Below are 18569 nucleotides of genomic sequence, written 5' to 3' on the forward strand. Positions count from 1 at the left end.
GGTTCTCTTGCTTCGAGGTCGCTCTCCTGGGCTACACTAAACCGGAAGCCATATACCGTGTGGGGGAGGGGGAGGTGCTGGCTTCATTACAAGGTGTGCAGCATTGGATTTTCAAGTAAGTCTACGTGTTTCTATTGTCTTTTAAAATGACATTACGTCCAGTTATTTAAAAAAAAAATTTACAAAATACAAATGCCCATGTTAATTTAGCTAGTCCCAGACATCTTTACATTCGACAACATAGAAAAGCCGAAGAAAGGTCTCCAGTTATAAGAGCAAGAGTAAGGAAGTTGTGGACCTCTGATTCTTGTCACTAATCCATTTTCACTTTCAAACCCCCTCCCTCATGACCTTGAGTTTTTTGTTTACATCGTGCAAGACTTGTCGGCGGGACCCTGAGAGGGTGCGGTGGGCCCCACGGTAGGGTTTGTTTTTGGAAGAACAGCGGGCTTTGGCCTAAGGGCTGGCGGCTTTAGCTGCACGCCCATCCTGGGTGCCACCATAGGCTTGAAAGTACTCATGGTGTCGCTGGAGGAACTGGTGCTCCGGCGGATCTGAGGCTCTGAGCTCCTGAGGGCGACGTTGTGTAAGGGGCTGAGAGATTCCGTGGAAGTGGCGGGGGTGGGCGAGTTTTTCACTTGTTCCAGGGTGTCCAGCACGACATCCGGGGTGTGCTTCACTGTGCTCTGTCTCTCCAGCTCCCGGAGTTCGTTCAGGGCAGTATTCATGGTCTCTTCGATATCCTAGAGAGAGAGAAAAAAAAAAAAAGTCAGAAAAGGTAGACTGGTAGCTATAGAAACAAAGAAAAGGGCATGAATGTTTTAACGTTATAGTCTGCCCATGGGGCGCATCCACCATTGCCTTATGGCTCTGGCTTGATTCTAAGTGGTCAGGGGACTTAGATGCAGCACACAGGGAGGCCCAGAAGCCATTTTCACTCTGAGGAACTAGGAAACCTCTTGAGGTCTCTCTGTCTGGTTTGATATTGATCAGAATTCTATCTCACCGTTGTGTGTGTGAGACCGTGTGGAGGGTGGGGCGGGTGCACAGGTGTGCCTGTGGATGTGTAGCCTGAGGGCAACCTCAGGTGTCATTCATCGGGTGCTGTCCCTTTTGGTTTGAGGTAAGAGTGTCTCACTGGCCTGGATTCACTGATTTGAGCAGGGCTGAATGGCCCCGCCTCCCCAGTGCTGGATTTACACATGAGCATCACCACACTCTGATTTATTTATTTTTTGGTTTTTCGAGACAGGGTTTCTCTGTGTAGCCTTGGCTGTCCTGGACTTGCTCTGTAGACCAAGCTGGCCTTGAACTCACAGAGATCCACCTGCCTCTGCCTCCCGAGTGCTGGGATTAAAGGCATGCGCCACCACGCTCAGGCCCACACTCTGATTTTTAAAGTTGGTCCCAAGAGTGGAACATACACCCTCATGGTTGTACATAAAGAACTGAACTAATTGCGCCTTCTCCCCAAGCCCTCTTGAGATACATATACAAAGGTGGAAACCCTGTTTATAATAACCAGAATGCAGCTATTAAAATGTGAGAACATTTAGTCAGAAAACTGTACATATATATCACACGTGTGTGTGTGTGTGTGTGTGTGTGTGTGTGTGCAATGACCAGCTTAGGTTATGATGCGCATCCACTGCCTCACATGCTTATTACTTCTTTGTGTTGGGAACATTCAAATTACTTTCTAATTAATACTATTTAGGCATTTAATATTAAACATTATCAATTATGGGACACTAGAAGCTATACTTCTGACCCATCCACACACCTTCCTGTACCTCTTAACTGTTTTCCAAACCAGCCCCGCCCCTCCCGGCCTTCATGCTCTCTCAGACCTGGGCAGTTAGTTCCTTTTCACTGCTAGGCACAGCCCTCCACCCTGAGAAAGTGTCTTACATGGCAGGGCTAGTCTTAATGCGCTCCCTGTTCTCAAGAGAGTTCTCATTTTGAGAAGTGGCTTTGTCTGGAAGTCTTTTGTTTTTGTTTTTTTCTTTCATTGTTTAAAATACAGTATTTGCCAGGTGTGGTGGCGCACGCCTTTAATCCCAGCACTCGGGAGGCAGAGGCAGGCAGATCTCTGTGTTTGAGGCCAGCCTGGTCTACAAAGCGAGTCCAGGACAGCCAGGACTACACAGAGAAACCCTGTCTCAAAGAAAACAAAACAAGATAAAATATAGTATAGTATTCTAGATGGTTCTGCTGAAAAAATCTGCATTTTTGGATCCTTCATATGGGATTTGACTTTATTCTCTTGTTGCTCTTAGAACTCTCTTTGTGTTTGATTGGTTTATTCATTATTGATCCTTCATTGGCATGCTCATTGGAGAAGACATCTCGGGGTTGAATCTGATCAGGGAACTTTGACCTTCACAGACTTGGACTTGCATACTTTTGGGAAGTTGTCATCTCTCTCTCTCTCTCTCTCAAGATTTATTTATTTATTAGTATGTATACAGTGCTCTGCCTGTATGTACATCCATAGGCCAGAAGAGGGCACCAGATCTCATTATAGATAGTTGTGAACCGCCATGTGGTTGCTGGGAATTGAACTCAGGACCTCTGGAAGAGCAGCCAGTGCTCTTAACCTCTGAGCCACCTCTCCAGCCCCCAAGGGAAGTTGTCATCTCTTATTAGTGTGCTTTCTGGGCCTTCCTCCATGGCTCTTCCTTCTGGAGCTCCCACCACCTGGGTATTCACCCGTTTAACTCCATCCTAGAAGTTTTATGAACGTTCCTCGATTTTTACTGTTTCATTGCTTTGCCTGAGCTCATTTACAAGTCCCATCTAGAATTCTTGGAACTCATTCTGTGGCTTTGGTGTAGTCTTGTATTCTTGTATTGTGCCTCTCAACTGTATAATTTTCCTTTCTTTACTTTTTTTTTCTTTTTTTTTTTGTTAATTCCACTTACTGAATTCTTCAGGTGTAAGATTTTTCTTTGTGTTTTGTTTCATTATTTCTATCTCTTTGTTGATTTTATCATTTAGGTCAGGGAAAGCCTCTGAGTTCTCCAAATTGTTCTATCTCTTGCGGTCATTATTTTGAATTTGTTTTCAAGCCTATACATTTTCTTTTCTTTGGGGTCTGCTAACAAGTGTTACTGTGATCCTATCCTCTTCATATTTAGTTGGTTCCTTTGTTGATATTTTTCCAACCAATGAAATATTCACATTTTCAAATTTTATGTTATTTATTCTTTCGGGAGAGGTCTAACAGCATTGGATGGGGACCTCACAGCGGTGGATGGGGGCCTCACAGCGGTGGATGGGGGCCTCACAGCGGTGGATGGGGGCCTCACAGCGGTGGATGGGACCTAAGGTTTGTTGCTGCCCTGAATTCTAGAGCTTACTAACGTGACTACTCTGTACTTCATCTATAATCCCTTTCAGGGATGGCTATGATGGCATCATTGGTCTAGGATGCAGGTGCTTGGGACTGTAGTGGTGTGACAGTTTTGCTGGGGCGTGGGGCCACTACCTGATCAATTGTTGGAATGGCCTGGGTGTTATGCTGGCATCCGTGGGCTACAGCTGTCTGCCTGGCCTTTTGGCAGGCGGGGCTGCCACCTGGCTGTGGGAAGGAGGACTATGCCTGGATGTCAGTGGAGCAGTGGAGCATATGTGTGAGTCCTATCGGGTGGATGGGGACAGCAGGCTGCTGGGCCAAGGACAGGCACATTTGGTATGCAGCCAGCTGTTTGCCAGCTGGCCCTCTGAACAACCTGAGATCTTGGCTGCTGGGCCTAAGGTCTGAGCAGCCCGGGGTTAGGGTGCTGCCGCTAGTTGGGCGAGCATGGCAGAGGGCAGCAGAGACAGAAAAGGATACATTTACTTTCTGGTCACTGGGTGTTAGAGAAAACACTCTGATGAGGGTCCAGTTCTAAGATGGAGGGAGCTATGTCACAGCAGCCACTGTGGCTATATGCTACTATTCTCTGGCAGTACAGCTCTGTGAACCATGGGTAACTTTCTCTACTGTGCTGGGGCCTGTGAGGATCATTGGACTCTCCCAGGGAGTCATCTGCAGTAGCAGTGGGGACTTCCCAGGTCCACTTAGCTTCTTCCATGAGAAGTCCATCTCAGCTCTGAGTCCTTTATGAGGAGGAGACAGGCTATGTGCTGGCCAGTTTGTATGTCAACTTGAAACTGGATAGGCCTCTGGGCAAGCTGTGTTGCATTTTCTTAATTAGTAATTGATGGAGGAGATCCCGGCCCCTTGTGGATGTTGCCCCTCTGGGCAGGTGGTCTTGGGTAATATAAGAAAGCAGGTTGAGGAAGCCATGAGTAGCAAGCCAGGAACAGCATGCCTCCTTGGCCTCTGCATTGGTGCCCACTCGAGTCCCTGCCTCTCTTCCCCTGGAATCCTGGACGACAAGCTGTAAGATAAAGTAAACTCTTTCCTCCCCAAGTTGCTTTTGGTTAGGGTGTTTCATCACAGCCATGGAGACACTAAGACAGAGCAGCAGAGGCAGTGTGCCTCTCTGTGGTGCCATCTCAGCCTTAGACTCAAAACTCTCTAGAGCTCACAGCTGTTCCCTGAGGGGGAAGCATGTCAGTACTTTTCCTTAGTCATTCCAGTTGAGGGATGACAGTTGTCTAGTCTTTATCATGGCTACCCTACCCCTTTCTGAGTTGGGATAGGGGGTGAGGGGGGAGCAGGAACAGGCAATAGGTAACTATTTTGTCTTCTTTCTCATATGAAAAATTTGAGGATCAAAATGGAGGCACATTCGTCATGCTTAAGTAGGTAAATGGAAGGTTGCATGTGTTCCTGACTTTAAAAACAAAACAAAAAACAAAACAAAACTGGGCGTGGTGGTGCATACCTTTAATCCCAGCAGTCAGGAGGCAGAGGCAGGTGGATCACTGTGAGTTCGAGGCCAGCCTGGTTTATAAAGTGAGTCCAGCCAAGATAACACAGAGGAACCCTGTCTCGAAAAACCAAAACCAAAACAAAAGCTGTGCACACACACACAAAAAAAACCCTGCCAGATTGATAACCTTGACAAAGGCCATTGCACTCTTACACAGGAAATGCTTCTGTAAGGACTTCCATCCAGCACAGACATCTGTCCAGCAACTGTCTGTCCAGCCTTGGATGGATGCCAGCCTTGTCATTAGTGCTTGTAGCCAAGGCCTATTCCTTCATAGGAATGCAAGCCTCTTCCTTTCACCTTGAAAATGTTGCTGTGTCTCCACCTCTTTGCATTTGCTCCCCGTTCGCCACAGCAGCACAGACCCTGGCAATGCTCTGCCATCCCAAATAAACACTGGGCATTCTTCATAGAACGTCTCTGTTGTGGTTTAGGTCCGCAATATGGAAACACGAAATACTTTTTGCATGGTGTTAAATTCTCTAGGAATACTGCTTTGTGAATTACTCTCTGACTGTAAGCAAGGTCTGTCCATTCCTCTGAGAAAAATCACAGCACTAGCAGCAGCATCTTCCATATGACTGAGTTAATTAAATTAATACTGCTACGCCAGTGCACTTATAACCACTGAATTGATGGAGATGCCACATGTGGGTATAAAAATGTTTTGGTTTGTCTTTTGCACAGCCACCAACTGCCATTCATAGAAACAAGTTCTAGTGTTCCATAGCACATTAGGGCAACTATAGTTCAGAATTACATAGTTTATAAGGAACCAAACATGAAAAGAGAGCTATAATGTTGATTTGATAATTACATATTGCATACATGTGCTAAATATATTAATAAAAAAGAATGCTGAAATGCACTTAATTTAAAAAATACTGGTTTTTTATATTTATCACTTATGCTATCAAGTTAAATATATATATCTCATTAATCCAGTTCAGATATAAAGAATTATAAAAATTTATTTCAAAGGGCAAAGTGTGCATCACTGAGTAATTTATAAAGATAATGCATGCTCTCTTTCCTATATATATGTATATGCATCATATATAATTATTACATATTATCTAATACACACACACACACACACACACACACACACACACACACACATAAATAAATACATTCCACTCAGAATTGAGAGGAATCTTAGAAAAGGCAACAGTATGTGTGTGCACCTTGAGGACCTTGTGCTATATGGAATAAGATGTCACAGAAATAACAATGTGTGTTATGATTCTACACATATGAGGTGTGCGAAGTGGTCAAATCAAAAGAAACAGAAGGTAGGATGGTGGTTGCCAGGGGTTGTGGGATGGAGGACTTGAGCACTGTTGTTTCAACGGGTAGAAAATGTCACTGTGTAGAGTTCTGGAGAGTTCTTTCATAAGGACGGAAAGAGTCTTTTCTGAACTATCTATACTTAAAAAATAAAAAAAAAACGATTAAGACTGCAAAACTTATGATTTTTTTTTTTTTAAATCAGAAGTTCAAAACAGGCAGTGTTGAGATGGGAGGAAGAAGCTGCTCTGTCTGAAACGATTCTTCTCTTCAGCCCCAGGACTTCTTCCACACTTCTGGACCATAATAATTCTCACTCCCCACACGGTGTAAATGTCCCCCTTGTCCCCCACCCCACAGGTCCCGGAGCAGTTGATGCTCAGTAAGCATTTGCTTAATGAATAAGCAAAGCCATGATTTTTGTTTTGTTTTTTGTTTTCCAAGACAGGGTTTCTCTGTGTAGTCTTGGCTGTCCTGGACTTGCTTTGTAGACCAGGCTGGCCTCGAACTCACAACGATCCACCTGCCTCTGCCTCCTGAGTGCTGGGATTAAAGGTGTGCACCACCACACCTGGGGCAAAGCCATGATTTTAAGTTATGGTGTCCAGTACAGACTAACCCAACAGGCATGATGCCTGTAGACGGCAAACTCTTCTGGTCCAGTCTGCTTCAGGGAGCCCACTGATTGGTATACTAAAAGAATTTGCAGATGACATGCTCCTGTGTCCTCGTGGGGCTCCTTGAAGGCTGGAGATGGAAAGCTAGAACAAGGACAGAGCTGGAAGCCATTTTGCCAGGGTGACATAATACTTTTCAAACAATTTCTTTCATATATGATTTCCTTTACTGCTTAACATAGGGGTAAAACCCAAAGAAAAAACCAATTATTTGCGCCCCAGATAGAATGTACGGAAACTGGTCTGTTTGTTGACTTTTGTTTTTATGCTAATGATAAAAAGATTTCCTGGTTCTGGAAGCAAATGGGTTAAGCAGTTTATTATGCCTTTTTGCCCTGAAGCTCCTAAGTCTGTCTCTCCACCAAATCACATTTCACCTGCTTATTACAGAAATGATGTTAGGAGATTCTCAAACCATGACACTCAGCTACAGCCAACTGGAACCAGCTCGAAATAGGTCTTGAAGGGCCTTGCATAGCCATCTAAATAGAAAAACTCAGTTTAAAAGGCCTTTTTGTTGAGAAATTGCACTATACTTAAAACTAATTTAACTGCTTACAAATGGATCAAAACTACTCAAATAGCCTAATTTACCACCTAACTCTCTTATCGTTAGAACACACAAATAGTTTAGGAATGGGTCATCTAAGGATTCCTGGGTTGTTTTGGATTTTTTTGTTTGTGTTCTCTCTCTCTCCCCCTCTCCCTCCCTCCCTCCCCTGCCCACCCTCCCCTCTCCCCACTGCGTCTCTCTGAAATAATCCATTATCTTGTTCCTCATCCCTTTTCCTTTTGGTCCACTTAGAAAACAGCTGGGAGACGGTTGGTTTCCCACACCCAGCACCAAATCTATCCACTTCCTCCGTTGCTAACTACCAAGACATTTTCTGAACCAGAGGGCCAAATGGTATAATGGGCAAACCCATTCATACTTGTTTTACTTCTGTCTCGTCAACTCTGATCATTAGAGATAAAGGACAGAGCCCCTTTAGGAAGGGAAGACACTGTATTCAAGAGGTAGATAGGACCCAGCATTACAGTTCTTTACATGGCTAACGATCATCGATTACATTGTTTATCGGCTGATCTGTCCGCTGCTAACTTGGAAGGTGTGTGTCACCTTTGGTTTCTACTGGTTTATCTGGTGTCCGGGCTTTCCATCCTGTTGTAACCACTGGTCCATCTTGCGAGCTTTAGAATGTATTATGCACTTGTTAGCAGGTCGTTCGCCGTTCCTTTTCAATATTTCCCTGGCAAACTCACCAATGATGAGTATGAATATCCTGGCTCCTACATTTCTGCCACATCTGTTTAAGTCAATATGACCCTAATATGTTGGGCCTCTGCCAATAATAAATGGATCATCAAGAGAGATTCATGACCAAGCTTTAGATTAGTCAACGAACTTGTTTCCATTAGTAATTTCTAGGTGAAAATACAGTTTACAAATTTTAAGTCTTTCATATTGCCTTCGCCACATCCAAGCACTTAAAATACAAGTATTCAGTTAGAAGCAATATACCTGAGCAATTGTTTCTGGGTCCAGTGGCTTGTGGTCATTGAAGCTGGTGTACTGCCCTGACGACGTAGACCTCCGGATAGGAGGGCTGTCAATCTTCCTGAGGGAGTCATGGCGGCTGATGTTGGTCAGGCTGCCGTGGCCCGGCCGGCGCCGCCTCTCGGGGCTGTCATTATTGAGGCCACGGTTCTGCAACAGGCCCCTGGGGTGACTGGCTAGGTTTGGGGATCCCAGGTCAATTGAGGAGTTAGAGAGAGCATGTGGGGGATGAAGAGGGCAATGGCCATCACTGGTCCTGCCAGGACGTCTTCCTGGAGGCGGTGGCTCTCCTCTTTTTCTTTGTCTAGAAATTCACAAAAGAAGAAGAAGAAGAAGAAAAATAGCATGGAAGAGGTTTTGACGATGGGTAACACTTAAAGACAGAGTGTATGAGTGGCTCCTCTTGGTCCCCAGAGAGGGACACGTCAGGAGCTGATGATCAAACGCCACTCACCTCGCTAAATAACTATCAGAATGGCGATCAGTTGGGGAGCTCATGTCCTTGGATGAAGACTTGTCTTCGGTGACTGGCCCGCTGCTCGCCTCGCTGTCAGCTTTTTGGCTCAGAGTGTCTGAAAATGTATCGTCCCTGAAATGATGGGAAACAAGGGATGAAGAGGAACAAAAGTAAGGGATGGCATTTATGTAAGCCTGTTATTAACGTAGCTCTCCTTGTTTTGTAGGTCTATTAATGGTGTGTGTGTGTGTGTGTGTGTATGAGTGCAGATGCTAGGGAGGCCAGAAGAGGGCATCATATCCCCCGGAGCTGGGAGGTCCAGGTGTTTGTGAGCTACCAAACCTGGGTTCTGGGAACCAAACTCAAGTCCTCTGCATGAGCCGCATGTGCTCGTAACCCTGAATGCCTCTCCAGAACCCTTAAGTAGATATTCATTCTAAACATAATATAATTTTGCTGCAAGAAAGTTGGAAATTTCAGGCACACAAAAGAGAAAATAATAATCATCTGTCATATGACACCAGCCAGGTATGGTGGCATATGCCTTTAATTCCATCACTTGGGAAGCAGAGATCAGGTAGATCTCTGAGTTTGAGGCCAACCTGATCTAAATAGTAAGTCCTAGGGCAGTCAGAGTTCATAATGAAACCCCGTTTTTTAAAACAACAAAAAGGCCTGGTGTGGTGGCCCCAGCACTTGGGAGGCAGGGGCAGACAGATCTCCATGAGTTCGAGGATAGCCTGGTCTACAAAGTGAGCCCAGGACAGCCAAGGCTACACAGAGAAACCCTGTCTTAAACAAAACAAAAGAAAAAGAAAACAACAAAAGACCTTCACTAAACCAAGAGGCAACTGTGGTTAGGTCAGTATTTTGCTTCTGTGTCTAGAATGCGTGTGTGAATGTGTGTCTGTGTGTGTGTGCATGCGCATTGTGCGTGAGTGTGCGCATATATAGAGTATTTATGGATAATGGGCCTCTCTGTTTAGTAGTGTAGATATATACATCTTTGATTGTCATTTACACACTTGAGTATTCCTAAAGCTATGTACAACACTAAATACTTTGATTCACTTTATATGATGTGTTTCTCTTCTGCTTGGAAAGTTACTTTAAAATTGGTGATGAACTGTGAAACAGTTCACTCAGGGAGCAGGGGCCCTGCTGTTTTGTAAGCAGGTTCTTTCACGTACTCCGCCATCTTCTTCTGTCCTTAAATAGTCCTGAAAAAACGTAGAGCTTTCTCATCGATGAACCCGAGATAACATCAACAAAAGCATCGAGGTGATTCCTTTCGACTATTGTCTGTGTCCTCCCTCAGGGGGAATCATCCAGACATCAAGAGAAGATGGCTATTTAGGGAATTGCCATGGTCATGCTAACACTACCTTCGGTGGAGGTTGTTGCTCTGAGAGACACTGTCAAAGATGTCTCTTCTTGGCTACAGTTTGGGAAGTGAACTTATTTGCTGGTTCTGAACTGCCAACTACCAGCAATGCAGTATAATTCTGAACTTTTTTTTTATTAAGTAAAGTAGGGTCTCATTTATCCCAGGCAGGTCTTGAATTTGCTATCTAGCCAAGGATGGCCTTGAACTCCTGAGCCTCAAGCTTCTACCTCCTGAGTGCTGAGATGATAGGCAAGTACCAGCACCCCAAGTCCGCATGGCGCGCGCCGATCATGGAATCCATGGCTTTCTCTGTGCATGCTAGGCAAGCGGTCAACAACTGACCAGTCTCACCTTGACTTCTTCAGGGGCATTTTCCTAATGTATTGCCAATTGAGTAGGATTTCAAGGACAAGAGAAATCTTCTGAATAAAGTTAATACAGTGATTGAAATTATTTACCATTAAAGTCACCAGGAAAATGAAAAACCATGCCCGTGCAATTTGGTCCTTTTTTCCCCCCTCGAGTCAATTGAAGACTACTATCTGGGGGCTAGTGGGCTGTAGCTCAGCAACTGAGCACATGTGAATGAACATATGCAATATCTTGGGTTGAATTCCTAGTCCTTCTCTCTCCCACAAACAACTCCACCCGACCCTCCAATACTTGGAACTCTGGGGCCCCTGCAGCGTTGTGCCTACTCACATGTCTTGCACCACTATGTACTGATGAGGCACGAGCCCATCGACCCCATTGTGTCTGCCTTCCCACCAGTCCTCGGAGGCACGGTGATACAGCAGCAGGGATGCGCCCTTCTTGAAGGACAGCTCTCTAGCTGACCGCCCGACATAGTCAAACTTGGCTATGGCTTCAATTGGCTCACACTCTACAAACGAGAGAAAAACGCAGAGGGACAGGGATATTAGGAAAGGTCAGCATGAGGTTATTGAGACAGGCTGCATGGGGAAATGCACAAACCATCAAACAGGAGGCAACATGGGGCAGTTGATGGAGAGAGGGAGAGAGAGAAAATTACCTCTAGCTGTCATCAGTTTTCTAGGCAAAGAAAAATTGAGCATTAGATCTTAATTTCCTCAACCTCTTATTGGAGATACAATGACAGTATCATAAAAAGATTTTGACTTTGCAATATGATATATAAAACCTCTCCTTGGTTGTAATATCCGCCACAGTTGTTCTAATCTTCTTTTGACATTGATGGAGTGCCATTGCAACATGTTAGTGGCATTTATAACAGAAAAACAACCACTAGTCCAGCAAACATGCCTTATTAGCTTTAAAGAATACATAAAATCATCATGATAAATGATATTTGAATACATTTATGCTCCTCATAGGCTTAAAAAAAATTTTTTTTTTTTGGGTACGAAATCTCAATGTTAACATCAAAACGCAGGGAAAACTTTTCTTTCACTTTATAAAAATTTTAGATTTAATTATGAAACGCTCGTATTAGAATGCCCTTTACTCAAAGTAAAAGACCAGATTAAAGAACTATTTTGGGGAGGAATCAAGAAATAATCCATGGGAGAGACTGCGATTGACTATACAAAAAGCCAGAACTCGAAAGACTGCAGGCCACAATTCTATTCATACAGCTCTGTAGGGTGCTTTGTGATTAAACATAGGGCAGAAATGTCCTCCATTCAAGGACTTTCTCTTCCTCTCCTACCAGCCCCTCATTCTTGTTCCTGTTGCCCAACATGAGTGAGTGGACATCTAATAAAAATAATTAGCAGAAATGAAAACTACAAGGAGCATATGCTTATAGAAACCTCCGTAGAATGAACAATACATCATTTCTTAGAACCTGGTTATGTGTTAGTTTCAAAATATTCTCGAACATGCAGGTAACCTGGTGGAGAAAAGCCTGTCTGTCTCTCAACAGTTCAGGAAATTGCTTTCTATTTCGTCTTGATAACAGCTCATTCTTCCCAATGTTCACTGCGGTGTCTCTTACTTACACTTACAGATGATAATGATGTGAGAAGGTTTTGGATAAAGAAAGCTAAGCTTCTTTCCCACTTGATAAATGCAAAATTCGCTGGGATGTTTAAAGTAGAAGCAAGAAAACCAACAAGCACTGAGAACCTGTATGTGAGGGGCCTGTGTGTAAATTTCAGCGCAGCATTTTAAGACCATGGAAAATGCAGCATCTTTTTTGCTGGTGGGTAGTCTTTAGGGAAATAGTATGTCACAGAGCCCAACCGCAACACTAGAAGCTGCATGGGAAAAGGTGTGAGAGTTTTGAGAACAGTGCAAGTCCTTTAGACCATATGTAATGCTTTGGTGGACTGTGAAATGCCTCGCGTTGCTCCTGATTCTAATGGTTGGTCCATACCTGGGAGCATTATTTGGGCACATCACAGAACCCTTTGGATTTGCCTTCCTGACTGATGTAGACCTGTAGGGGGCAGGGCTAGGGAGTTATAAGTAGGCCAGCTTCCAGCCAGGCTCCAGGTCTCTGCTTTCTTCCTGAATACCAGGGAATAGCCACTTGTCACTCATGCTGTCACATCCTCTGCCACCATGTCTTCCCCACCGCGACAGGCCACGTCCCCTGAACTAAGAGTAAGAACAAATCTCTCCTCCTTCAAGTTGCTTCTTTTAGCCATTCTGCAGAGTGACGAGAAGGGCAGAGAGCACACCGCTGCACGCCACAGTTTATTGTGACAGTGGAAGTGAGCGTGGCAGTAAATACTTATAGAAGAGAGGGTAGGCCTTTCTACTTAAGAATGACCCTTTCTTCTAAATTTCCAGAGTAAGATTCAACCCTGCTTGATCTGAGGTGATGCAATACCAAACTCTGCACTCCACTTTCCCCTGGAGGATAGAAACAAATGCGCTCATGGAGTGAAGGCGTGCTTATTTGTTAAAAGTAACTTCATGACATAGGGTTCATGAACCCTTCTGTCAACGCACCCTTAGCTTTTCCCTGTTTTAATTAAAAATATGTATATATCATCAGAGGACACGATGTATAACCTATGCACAATGTGTGACGGAGGAAGGAAAAGGGACCCATCACTGCGCGTTAGTGCATACAATGTCACGATGTTAATGCCGGCCAAAGGCTATCTAGAACAACATACATATAACATACATGAATAATTTCAGAATCCTTGACCTCTGTGGTCATCATGTCTTCAAGCACCAGGATTGTCAGACTCACAGAGTTGTCTACTGAACTGTGGGGCAGGATATGCAAGGGTGACCGCACGCATCAGAAGGCCATTTTAGTGGCAATCCTAGTATATCAACAAGTCATTTTCTGCAATTTCATTATTCTGACTCTTTGTCCTCTCCTGGGAGCCATTTCACAGTCAAGTGTCAATCAATAAGCTATTTACAGACATCTTAGTCTGGGCCTTGCATGGCAAATCAATCTCAGGCCATGGGGCGCCATGGCACTTTCACACAGAGAGTCCTTTAGGGTCCTGCAGAGACGTTTTAGACCGTTGCTACTGCTGACATCAATGCCAATAATAGCAAGGGTGTAACATGATTACTTAGTGCTTCTGCATGGCTCTGACAACTGCAAAAGAGAAGTGGACCCGGCAGAGTGGCTGCCCGGATAGCCTGGTGCTATCAAGGCCTATGCTCACGTTCTTCTAATCTTAGTATGATGTGACAATGTTGTGTCTTCTCTGGGAGACTCTATCGTTCCTAACGCACTTCCTTCTAGATTTGGTCCTTGCGGAGGGCTAGTTTTGTTCTGTGACAACCCGCCTTGGAAAACAGAATTCGGTCTCTGTAGTGATACCGTGATAGAGATAAGGAAACACAGCCTCTGATGGTCAAAATGGCAACCCAACATTCCAGTTGGTTCAGCTGCAGAAGAGCTTTGGAGGTTGGCAATGGTATGAACATGTCCTTTGATAGCAACGCTCTTCTTTCCAGAAAAAGTGGTGGCTATGATCAAATCACAATGAGATTTAGAGTATTCAGTGCTCAACAGACATCTTTTCTTATGGTCAAGAGGTGGGCATTTGATAGGCGGCATCAAGTTGGGACGGGTATGTGGGGATAGAGAAGGTTAGGCTTTGCCTACACTGAAGAAAGCTGGGGGAGGGGGAGGACAGTGTCAGACCCTTTCAGAAACATCATATGGAAATATGAGCTATCACTTTAAGCCCAGAAAAATGCAGATTCATGGCCTACTCCATGAGCTGGAACCCATGTCTGACAAATGCTCTGCTGGCCAAGAACCCGAGACCAGATAGGCCATGGAATTAGAGAAAAACCAACTACTACTGTTCTGCTGAAGGAAAGTAGCAGTAAAATGACCCTTAATGACATCCTGCTGTCCCCCTAGGTCAGTGTCAGCAGTCATCGGAGAACCTTGCTCCTGGAGAGATGGGGACAGAGACCCACAGCCAGACGGTATACAGTAAGAGAGAGACTCTGGAACACTTAGCCTATCAAATCCCTCCCCTTGACACAAGGATCTACCAAGAATAGAAGGCAGAAAGAGGGTCAGAGCCAGAGGGGTTGGAGGACACCTGGGAACCAGCATCTTCCCGACACAACAGGACACACATATGAACTCAAGAGACTGGGGCAGCATGCACCGGGCCTGCACAGGTCCATGCCGCATGGGGTCTCAGTGCTGGGAGAGGAAGTGCACACAACCCCATCATCCCCAATCAAGAAGCTATCTTCAATCGACTACCACTTGCAAAGAAAAAATTAGTTTCCTCCAATGGTGGCTCAGTGGGTACATAAACCACACTTAAGGGCAGGCCCCATGCCCAGCAGGCAATGACCAACAAACTCAAACTTAATGGCTTTTAAAAACATTTATTATTATTATTTATTATTATTATTTTACTTTGTTGGTCTTTTGTTTGTATATTATGGTTTTCAACTTTGTTTTTGCCGGGCGGTGGTGGCATACACCTTTAATCCCAGCACTCGGGAGGCAGAGGCAGGTGGATCTCTGTGAGTTCGAGGCCAGCCTGGTCTACAATGCAAGTCCAGGACAGTCAAGGCTACACAGAGAAACCCTTCTGGAAAAACCAAAAAAAAAAAAAAAAAAAAAAAAAAATTACAGTTTTTTTGTTTGTTTGTTTTGTGTGTGTGTTTCTCATGCTTTGATTTTTTTGTTCTGGTTTAGTCTTTATTTCCCTGTTTGTCTTCTAAAGAGAGAGAAGACATGGAGGTGAAGGGCTGGTAAGATGGGGAGGCACACGGGGGGGGGGTTGAGGGGGGTAGAGCACAACCAGGATACATTGTGTGAAAGTTGTTATTTCCAATAGAAAAGAACACAAGAAAAGTCATCCTTCTTTCCTTAGCAGATAACTGACACTACCCACAAAACACCCTAATTACCCTTCGGCTGCAACACCAGCTCCAAACAAATTATGCTACTAAGCGATCAAGTCGGGAGGGAGAATCAAAGGGCAAAGCAAAGTGAGAGCCAAGGGCAGGGCTGGACACAAGAGTTGTTAGCTTCTGTGTTCTTCTCAGGAGCCCAAGGCTACGGGTCTGCCCACCACGGGCTACCTGCGCATCCTGCCCCCTCCCACCCCCAAACAGAAGAGCTGTACTCTTCATGTCCTAGAGAACTTCAGTGTCACTTCCCAGAACCGCCATGCTCTTCCGTATCTTTTCATGGCTGTTACCATCTCCCTCGCTGTACCTCTCTGCCCCGCCATCCTGCGGGAATGAGTGTCTCAAGGTTTTGGGGTACACCATCCTTGAGAACCCTGAAATGCACTGTGGTCCTGAGACTGGTTTGAGAGTCCGCACTGGAAATTCACAACAATACCCGATCATGTGGAAACCTTTACGCTAAAAAGCAGCTTTTGTGCCCCAGGGAGAAATACATGACAAGACCTTTCACAAGAGGCTCTCTTCACAAGGTGTTTATCAAAAATGTATATGCACACTAGAAAACAAGAGTTTTGGAAAATGTGTTAGAATTATCAGATACTTAACATGAAACAGGGGTAGGGGGTAAAGGTCTGATACTTATGAGTAAAGATCAAAGAACTTTAAAAAAAAAAAGGCTAAGCAGCAGATATGTTAAGTATACCAGGTAAAACATTGAGTGGATGAGACGGAAGGAGAATCTGCACACAGTTAGAGTGATTCTAAGAGAAAACTTACACTATATATTAAAGAAAAAGAAGGTCTGGGTATGGTGGTGCGTGCTGATAACCCCAGCACCATGGAAGGCAGAATAAGGGAAGAGTAAGTTTATAGTAGTTTGTACCACACAGCAGGATTCTGTCTTAAAACAAAACAAACAAAGCAACAACAACAAAATCCCAAAAGACTGGTTGTAGGGCACTTACATCAAGAGTCTAAAATGGTCAAATTCCTAGAGTCAATGGGGTGTCGAGGTTGTTGCAAAGGGCTGGGAGGCAGGGAAGGAAGGAGCAGCCAATGAGGAGCACAGTTTCAGTCAGGCAAGACGGACATGCTCTAGAGATCTGGTGCCCAGCGTCAGACCTATGGTCGCTACAGTGCGTACGGTGTGCTTAAAATGGGTGAGGAGGGGCGGTCTGTTAAGGGCTAAGAGGCAGGGCAAGCACAGGATACAGGAGGATTTCCTTCATCCTCTCAGGTTTTAGCAGGAATTCTTTTTTTTTTTTAATTGAAAAATAAAATCATTCATATTACATCTCAATTGCTATCCCATCCCGTGCATCCTCCCATTCCTCCCACCCTCCCGCTTTCACCCCATTCCCCTTCCCTATGACTGTGACTGAGGGGGACCTCCTCGCCCTGAATATAATACTAGGGTATCAAGTCTCTTCTTGGTAGCCTGCTATCCTTCCTCCGGTGCCATCAGGCCTCCCCATCAAGGGGACTTGGCCAAATATAGGGTACCAGAGTTCGTGTGAAAGTCAGTCCCCAGTCTCCACTTAACTGTGGAGAATGTCTTGTCCCTTGGCTAGATCTGGGTAGGGGTTTGATGATGACTTTAGCAGGAATTCTTAAAGTTGACAAAGCGTGTGTGTGTGTGTGTGTGGGGGGGGGAACCATGAAAGAAAGATTAATAAACTCACCTGCTGTAAAACAAGCACATGAAAAGACAGGCCTACAGCACAGAAGGCATTTTTTTAAGGCATATATACCCAGTTCTTATATATAACAAAAGAAAAAAAAATGAACACCAACGTAAAACACATTAAATCAAAAGAAGCGAAGCCTGGGAAGGCTATTGTTAAGACAAAACCAAAAGCAACGTACAGTAGCACCAGCCTGGGACCTACCATCTTCACTGGTGTGAGGCTCTGTGCCGGCATCTTGGTCCACTTCCTCCAGGGTACCATGTTCACTGTATGGGCTGTCACTGTTGGGTGAAAATGGACATTGCATATGAAACCAAAGAGTATTGTTTTCTAAGTAATTACTGTAGCAAGGAAGCCCACAAGATTTCCAGTGCAGAAACACCCTTGGGTAGTCTGACTGTAGACTGCCAGAGTCTCCACTAATTATCTGGTTCTATAGTATGTATACGGACATGTATGTGCATGATGGTTACTGTAAGCATCGATTTCGGTGAGCTCTAGGGTAACCTAGGAGACCAGCCTCTGGGCGTGCCTGTGAGGGATACCCTGGCTAGGTTAATCCATCACGGAAGACCCATCCTGACAGTGGAGTCCTGGACCGCATCAACGGAGGAAGCTAGCTGAGCACAGGCGTCCACTCCCTTGGCTTCCTGATTGCTGCTGTGTCTGTCCAGCTGCCTCCTGCTCCTGTTGCCATAATGGACTGTACCTGGGAACTGTGAGGCGGAATAAACCCTTTACCCTCACATTGCTTCTGTCAGGATGTTTTAGTGCAGCAACGGGAAAAGTAACTATAAATTTTTTTTTGTTTGTGTATACATATGTGCACATACATGTGTATGTGCACATACATGTGTACATATGTAGGTGCATGTGTGTGCGTGCATTCATCTTTTACAATCCCATTAAGACAAGTTTACTTACAAGGGACCAAAAGTATTTCAAATAATTCTTAATTCAAATGAATGCAAATTAGCTGCGTGCAGGTAGAATACACTGCTGTAAGGAGGGAGGGAAGTCTTTGCAAATTTAATTCACCAATTTTATCTGCATTATAAGTTGAGAATTCTTTTAACTTCTGGGAGGAGACTGTAGCATCTTTTCTTTCATCTCATGACAGGCTTTTATTTCATCTTTGTATGAGAATCATGGTTTTTACTATCCTGCTTTTGCATCTTTAAATCACTACCACTATTGGCCTTTAGATGTTTGCTACTGGCAGCAAATTCCAATGTGATATTACTCTAAAAATTCCATTTATAGGGCCAGCTTTG

At 44.5% G+C, this 18569-nt stretch overlaps 1 protein-coding gene across 3 annotated transcripts in view; it reads right to left on the bottom strand.

The window, feature by feature from the left end:
* Positions 1-362: 362 nt before the first annotated feature.
* Positions 363-18569, bottom strand: part of Srgap1 (SLIT-ROBO Rho GTPase activating protein 1) — a 274632-nt gene continuing 256425 nt past the window's right edge. For 2 of the 3 annotated variants that reach the window (XM_051170099.1, XM_051170098.1), the window contains exons 18-22: positions 17497-17576; positions 10958-11138; positions 8866-9000; positions 8376-8715; positions 363-743 (exon numbers count right to left, since the gene is read on the bottom strand). In XM_051170099.1, the coding sequence (XP_051026056.1) occupies positions 366-743; positions 8376-8715; positions 8866-9000; positions 10958-11138; positions 17497-17576 (1114 nt within the window). In that variant the 3' untranslated portion in view covers positions 363-365. Of the gene's footprint in view, positions 744-6935; positions 7147-8375; positions 8716-8865; positions 9001-10957; positions 11139-17496; positions 17577-18569 lie in introns of those variants that run through there. The other variant, XM_051170100.1, reaches the window with a different exon arrangement.

Source organism: Acomys russatus, chromosome 28 (genome assembly GCF_903995435.1).
Source record: "Acomys russatus chromosome 28, mAcoRus1.1, whole genome shotgun sequence".
In the NCBI taxonomy this organism is placed as follows: Eukaryota; Metazoa; Chordata; class Mammalia; order Rodentia; family Muridae; genus Acomys; species Acomys russatus.